General features: G+C 36.5%; 1 protein-coding gene across 1 annotated transcript; it reads right to left on the bottom strand.

Moving 5' to 3' along the window:
• Nucleotides 1–6,129: 6,129 nt before the first annotated feature.
• On the bottom strand, nt 6,130–8,019 carry LOC146939911 (uncharacterized). Its single transcript, XM_085757956.1, has 2 exons — nt 7,089–8,019; nt 6,130–7,000 (listed from the first exon to the last, which is right to left on the bottom strand). The coding sequence occupies exons 1-2, from the start codon at nt 8,017–8,019 to the stop codon at nt 6,171–6,173; spliced, it is 1,761 nt and encodes a 586-aa protein (XP_085614082.1). The 3' UTR covers nt 6,130–6,170.
• Between the last annotated feature and the right edge of the window lie 202 nt (nt 8,020–8,221).

Below are 8,221 nucleotides of genomic sequence, written 5' to 3' on the forward strand. Positions count from 1 at the left end.
TGATACCAATTATTTCATCTCTTATACTTTACCTTTATATATTACAGTCTATTCGACCCGTACGGCGCACGGGTCAACAATCTAGTTAGTAATTAACTTTGATTGGTCGGTTGGAGTAACAAAAGACACAATTTAGCTTCTGTTTTGTCACATCACATAGCCTAAAAGGGAATTTTTACCTAATAACAAAAAAATGAACCTAGACTTATTTAACAATAATTGTATTTATAAAAAAATTAACAAAAGTTTGCTTAATGAGAATAAAAGAGTAATTTTTTTTTATGGATATAAAAAAAGATATATTGATTGAATAATATTTTTAAAAACATCATTAAATATTTTTTTTTTTTTAGAGAAAACAATATTTAGTTAGATTGAGAGAGAGAGATTCATAGGTAATTTAGTGGATCACATTAAACTATCAATTGTGCATATCACTATCATAAATAAAATAAAATTAATCGAGCAAAATCAAATTTATGTAAAAAGATTACCCAGTTATTATAAGAATTAGTGAAATGTATTAGAATTAAGTCATATCTAGGAGTCTCCTTCTATGTGTTTATATAGGTTTGGTTAACTCTAAATCAAGTTTAGCTAGCATTTATCGATAAATAAACAACTTCGTTAAACACACTCCAAATTTGGATACTTAATTTTCCCTCATGAGTTCATATAATTTTTTTTTTCAACTTCAATATCCAATAGCTATAACCTAACACCTCCCTTAAACACAAAAAAAAAAAAAAAAAAACTCCAGTCTCATAAATAATTCCTCTTTATATATAGGGTTTTAAAATGAAAATAACATTTTTTATATTTTTAAAGAGTTAACAACACAAGTTCCAATATAAAACTTACTGCATTTGAATCCTTAACGAGTTCCTCGAGGGCACTGGTTAACATTACCCTTATATATAAACTCTAGACTCTATGTTTGTCTTCATGTTTTTTTTATTGTGCTAAAAGTTATATGTATGAAATTTTGGTTTTAAAAAAAGTTAGATGTCTGAATTTTTGCGACTTTTAAATAGTAACAAACTATGTCTATCTTTTTCCATTACTTCAACAATATTGCAAATTATAATGTTAATTCTAATTTTATTTCTGTGTAAATTCTTATTCTTTTTAAAGGCACCAACAATATAACATTGTTTTTTCCTTCAAAAAAAAAAATATAACATTTTTTTTTCATACTAGTTATATAGATAAATGTGCTTAAGGTATAATCGAAATAATGTAGAAGTCAATCCAAAATCCCCCGTATCTTTTTATGTATATGGTATAGAGTATGAGATACAGAGAGCAAGAGACCCATGCACTCCAAACTTTTTTTTTTTGAATCAGCAAATTTTATTTAAAAACCAAATCTCTGCTCAAGACGAACATCGATCGGTAATTCAGCGAATACAAACGAAAGGCGCCGTATATAGGCGGAACACCCGAAAAATAAATACCATAAAAGACATCCCTACACACATCACCTAGTCAAACCCTACCTGACAACACCCACCAAAATAAACATCACCACCTAAAAACTCCTTCAAGAAACGACCACTGAAAAAACGATATCCATAACCATTCATCGCAACTACTCAACCCAAAATAAATCACTCTGTCCGCATCGCCTAAGCTGAGCCACTATTCTAAAGATCAATCAGCTTCCACTACCTCACCACCTCTGGTACACCGAAATAACACAAAAAAAAACCCAAAATCAAACTTGAGCCAAAGAACTGACTCCCGATCTCGAATCAAAAGCGATCGGCCCACCAGACTTCAGGACCCAACCAGACGGGCACCCCTTACCCCGGTCCACCAGAGAATGACCGTAGCCAGCCAAACAAGAATGCAGCTAGACACCAACTCCCAATCTCGAAGCAAAAGTAATCGGCCCACCAGCATCCAGCACACACTATGTAAGACATACGACAAGATTTTCGGTAATGCAAACATTAATCAAAAAGGAACAAATGCTCCACTCGAAGGACACGCACCCTCTAAACCACCTTAAACACCTTAGCAACCCAAAACTCAAACAAGAGGTAGCAACAACGAATATGGACCCGAATCACAGAGGCGGCCTCCAAAAGGAATCACCCACAACAACCACCACAAAAGCACCCACCCCCTCACCTAAGCAACACCAACCCCCTTTTTCTGAATCCCCACCACCACCACCACAATTGAACCACCACCAACACCACTACCTCACCACCACCACCCCTGCATCACCACCCCCACCACTGCAACACCACGATTCACAAGCAAAAGAGCAAGACAGCTAGGTTGAAGCCAAAACTACATTGCCAAACTACCTCACCAAGAAACCGGCAGCTCCACAAACAGATCAAGAGGAAGATGTAACCCAACAACAAAACACAGGCAGCGACGCCGGTCTGAAGCGGAAACACGACCCAAATCGTAAACAGGTATCCACCGGAGACAAGGAGAAGGCGTTCGACGCCGGAATAAACTACAACCTAGCCAAAAAGCGACAATAGCCCATCAACACGACCCAAAAAATTCTGAAGGTACATAAATGACTACTACCGCCAACACGGAGCGTCTACGCACCAAACTCTTTCGAGCAACATCTGACAACTCAAGATCATACAGATGAATCAGAACTTTTAAGGAACCCCAGAACGCACAAAACCAATTTATTAAAAACAAAAAAAAGGAAAGTTAGCAACAACATAACAACACGACCACCACAACACGAAACCAACCAAACCTCCGGCAAGGTACAAGCACCCACGACACTACCGCTGTAAAATGGAAAACAGCAACAAAAGGCATAAAAAAAGAGTTCGGCCACCAAAAACAGGGGTGTCGCGAAACAAAAAAACAAACCGCACAACTCCGGCGAGCACCAGACAACTGACGGACCACAAAACAGTGCAGAAAGTGACACCCAAGCTCGTTAACAGCCACCCAAACGGCGACGGTGGAGCTGTTTGTCGACAAACGACGAGAGGCGACGGGATCTGAACAAAGAGGACCGCGAGAATTAATGTTGGAGGAACGACGGGAAGACAAGATAGACGCCGGAGGAAGGGGGTTACAACGGTGGTGTGAAGAGCAACACTCGACACACCACCCTCTCTAGATCTACATCGCGGCGGAAAATTTGGAGATGGGGAGAAGAAGCCGCGTGTTTGGGTTTAGAGAGATGACAGAGAAAAAGTCTAGAGAGAGACACTGAGATTCACTCCAAACCTATTTATACTCCAAACCTATTGTTTCTCTATTTTCTCTATCCCCACTTCGCATCCATCGCAAACCCTAACCCAATCACACCTTATTATCTCTCTCTTTTTATCTTTTCTCCTTGAAACCTCCAATTGATGAGAAAAAGGAGGATAGTTTGAGAAACGATCACGATTTTGTTGAAATTTTCGTGATGGCGGCATCAACCACAAGCCAGGTTTATATGGATGTAATGGAGGATGTCATAGTCAAGGTTCGCCATGAGTTAATGAACGACGGTGGTGGTCTTGGAGAGGTAGCTTTGAGAAAGGTTCAAGCCATGTGGGAATCGAAGATGATCCAAGCTGGTGTAGTGGTTGGTCCAATTAATAGAGCTTCAAGGCAGCCAAAACACGATGATTTGCCTCCACCATATAATGCTGGAGGATAAATACCTCAGCAAGATGGAGCTGGTGATGCTGCTACGTCTGAAATTGAGCCACCACTCAAAGAAAAAGATGATTTGGATGGCTTGGACCAAAAAGATGATCAAAATGCGGCAAGTGGAAATGCACATTCAAGGGTGGCAACATGCAATCATGGTTATAAATAACAAGCATAACTCGTTAGAGTGTTTCATATTTCTTCCATCGGAGTTTTTACTATTTACTATTTCGTTATTACATAAGATACGATTTGTTGATCTAATAATGAAACACAGGTTTGTGTTTATGCAAGACTATTTTGCTTATACATATCTTCTAATACTTCGATTTGATAAACAGTGGACATAGGTTACTCATTAACTGTTCTTTTAAGCAGTCTAATTGTGGATAAATATTGTGTCCTTACTTGATGCCTTGATGGTTAGATATGAATTTTAGACAGTTATAACAAAGTTCCCCCCCAAAAAATAGATTGTGATTTGTTGTGGTAGTTGAGATTTGTTTTGCCATCATTCTGTCCCTCTTGAACTCTACTTCTAATACATGTAAGTGTCTCTTTTATTGATGGTCTTCCGTTATGTCTGTAAGTGTCTCTTTTATTGTTATGTCCTTGTAGAATAAGAAGTTACTCTACCTCACATTGTTGTTGTTATTGGTATGCTTGAGTTGAGAGTAATCATTTGTGAAGTCTGTTATATCATTGTTTATTATAATCATTATGGCAGAATTTGAACAATGTTGCTACATACATTGCCTGTAACAGTTGAGTGATACCATTTTTAATCTCAATCGACCTAAATCAAGATACTATCAATTAAAATGATTTTGTTATTATGTACATAATATGAACGACCTAGATTTCCACATAATTGCGTGCTTCTCTTTACATCTTTCTACTAAGGAAGGGAAACCATTACATACACATTTTAAAACTAGCTAAACAATCAAGTGACAAAACACTCACGGCAATTTTTGTAAGCAATTATAAATTCTAAAAAGTTCAATTACATTAATTGTATAAACTCTTTTTTAATTGAGGGAAAATTAATTGTATAAACTCTTAAATTCGTCAAAGTTTAAGGACTAGTTTTTAAGTGAATAACCATAAACTTTTAAAATACCATTTATATGAGAGACTTACGAAATTTTTTTTTTTCCGACCCTGTTTGCCAAAAAAATTCCAAAGTTGACCCCCTATTGAAAAAAAATACAGAAATGACCCACTTTCAATTTTTGGGGGTTTTTTTTTTGTCGTTTTCTGCATTCCCGCCGTTTCAAATGGCGGGAATGAGCCGTCGTTCTGACGGCCGTCACGTCGCTGCAGGTTTTGTTTTTTTTTTTTATTTTTTTTTCAGTACCGCCATTTCAAATGGCGGGAATGAATAATACTTTTTTTTTCGTTTTTTTATTTTTTAGGCCATTATTTGTTTATTTATTTGTTTAACAATAAATAAAAAAATATTAATTTATTTGTTTAATAATAAATAAAAACATATTAATTTATTTGAACGCATAATACATAACGTTATTAACTATCGGTTATTTATACTCGGACAATTTCTCCTAATATGACCGTTTTTTTTTGGCCATTATTTGTTTATTTATTTGTTTAACAATAAATAAAAAAATATTAATTTATTTGTTTAATAATAAATAAAAACATATTAATTTATTTGAACACATAATACATAACGTTATTAACTATCGGTTATTTATACTTGGACAATTTCTCCTAATATAACCGTTTGAAACGGCGGGACGAAATTTTTTTTTTTCCGACCCTGTTTGCCAAAAAAATTTCAAAGTTGACCCCCTATTGAAAAAAAATACAGAAATGACCCACTTTCAATTTTTGGGGGTTTTTTTTTTGTCGTTTTCTGCATTCCCGCTGTTTCAAATGGCGGGAATGAGCCGTCGTTCTGACGGCCGTCACGTCGCTGCAGGTTTTGTTTTTTTTTTTTTATTTTTTTTTCAGTACCGCCATTTCAAATGGCGGGAATGAATAATACTTTTTTTTTTTCGTTTTTTTATTTTTTAGGCCATTATTTGTTTATTTATTTGTTTAACAATAAATAAAAAAATATTAATTTATTTGTTTAATAATAAATAAAAACATATTAATTTATTTGAACGCATAATACATAACGTTATTAACTACCGGTTATTTATACTCGGACAATTTCTCCTAATATGACCGTTTTTTTTGGCCATTATTTGTTTATTTATTTGTTTAACAATAAATAAAAAAATATTAATTTATTTGTTTAATAATAAATAAAAACATATTAATTTATTTGAACACATAATACATAACGTTATTAACTATCGGTTATTTATACTTGGACAATTTCTCCTAATATAACCGTTTTTTTTTATTTTTTTGGCCATTATTTGTTTATTTATTTGTTTAACAATAAATAAAAACATATTAATTTATTTGTTTAATAATAAAAAAAAACATATTAATTTATTTGTTTAATAATAAAAAAAACATATTAATTTATTTGAATGCATAATACATAACGTTATTAACTACCGGTTATTTAAACTCGGACAATTTCTCCTAATATGACCAGTATGCCGACACAACCCACACTGTCTCGGTGTCGGAGTCTTCTTTACCACCTCCTCGTCCATTTCAGTCCTTATGCGGGTACTATTGGGTCGACCTTTCTTTAGTCTTTGCATGTTTGGATTATGGCAAAGCACGGGACCGTTGTATGGGGGCCAATAACTCTTATCCTGGACTACTTTGAAAGCTGTGTTGTAGATGGAGTAAACACTCTCGTTTTTGAACACAGCTGGAATAAGGATTGTGTAGTCATGGTGAAATGAAGAACACGCGGCTATGACATGGGAACAAGGCAAATGTAAAGCTTGAAATTTCCCGCAATCACACCACCCCGCTTGCAGGTCCACCTTGAAAGTTCCCATTCGCCTTCCCTCCCTGTAGTTGACGGTCTCACGGACTGAGAAGGTATACCTTTCTCGGTCAAACTGTTCGACATGATGGGTGTTGGACTTAACAATTTCATCCTTAATCACATTATGGCAATATTCACTGAACAAATCTCCGGAACCTACCCTTGCAAACGCTTTTTGAGCCCTATCAGCAAAGAGACATGCCAGCCTATAGTAGGTTGATTGAACTATAGGCGTAACAGGTAGGTTGCGTGTTCCCTTAAACACAGAGTTCCACGACTCAACGATGTTGCTTGTCATGTGACCCCATCGTCGACCCTCGTCATATGCTTGAGTCCATTTTTCTTTCGGAATATTGTCCACCCAATCTAATGCACGCTGATTTGCCTCCTGGATTACACCACGATAGTAATCGAACAAGGGTATGTTTAGGGCATGTCCTGCACGTTAATAAAAAACAATTAGTTAGATAGTGAACCTATTTAATAATAACACGATATAAAAAAAACCGTAAGATAATATGCTTACCCATATTATTTACAACATCCTTAAGATCTCCATCCTTGATTGTCCTCATGAAATTTTGCTTAATGTGTCGAATGCAGTACACATGAGCTGAACCAGTTTCTTGCCAACCATTCCTTGGGTCATTGAATGCGCTTTTAATTGATTCACGTCTGTCGGAGACCATGCAGACAGATATTCCTTTTGTGACGTGCCTTCTTAGATTTTTCAAAAAAAAACTCCAGCCCTCCTTTGTCTCACCTTCGACAAGCGCAAAGGCGATTGGAATCGTTTTGTTGTTTCCATCTTGTGCTACCGCGAGCAACAATGTCCCTTTGTACTTGCCATACAACCACGTCCCGTCGACATGGACAACTGGTTTGCAATACTTAAACCCATTGATGCATGGATAGAAGGCCCAAAATAGACGATGAAATTGTGTCTCTCCATTCTCGCCAATTTGCGTTTTTAAATTAAAGACGGTCCCTGGCATTGTCTCCTTCATCACATTCAACCATTGCGGAAGATCATTATAAGATTCCTCCCATTTCCCGTAAATAGATTCGATGGCCGCGTTCTTTGCTAACCACGCCTTTCGATACGTGGTTGTGTAGTTAAACTTTTCTTTGATGTGCGCAATGATCAAATTTGGAGTTACCGAGGCATCTGCATGCACAAGTGTTTTGATGCTTTGGCTTATAAGTTTGTAGTTGAGCTTGCGATGATCCTGTGACTTTAAAGTCGATGTGCAATTGTGTGGACCTATCATGGTCCCAATCTTCCATTTGCCACTCCTTTTTCTAAAGGACGCTCTCAACTTAAATTGACAAGTCTCGAGGGTACATTGAATGACATATCTACTTGGATCTGAGTGTATAACATCGTAATCCAGCGATTGTCGGATGTGGAAAGACTTGATTGCATGCAAACAATCTTCTTTGCTGTGAAATGTCATTCCTTGTTCAATAGCCCCATCGACAGGAACATTCGTATTCCAATGATTGTCTGTAGGTAGAGCATCATATGCATCAACGTCAACGTTACGCATATGCAGCGGGGGACAGTAAGCGGCTCTGATCGGCACTGTCTGTTGCGGTGGTTGTGGTTGTGTGCCAGACATAATGTTCCTCCAAATATCTTCTTCTTCATTTCTGTTT

The sequence above is a fragment of the Medicago sativa genome, chromosome 3 (genome assembly GCF_051527215.1).
Source record: "Medicago sativa cultivar Bolivia chromosome 3, Bolivia_mono, whole genome shotgun sequence".
NCBI lineage: Eukaryota > Viridiplantae > Streptophyta > Magnoliopsida > Fabales > Fabaceae > Medicago > Medicago sativa.

Bases quoted from the DNA above. Each gene is read 5' to 3' on its own strand.
- LOC146939911 (XM_085757956.1), bottom strand. From the start codon at position 8,019: ATGACATTTCACAGCAAAGAAGATTGTTTGCATGCAATCAAGTCTTTC. The intron at 7,001-7,088 runs GTAAGCATATTA...ATTAACGTGCAG, and splicing joins GGATGTTGTAAATAATATGG to GACATGCCCTAAACATACCC.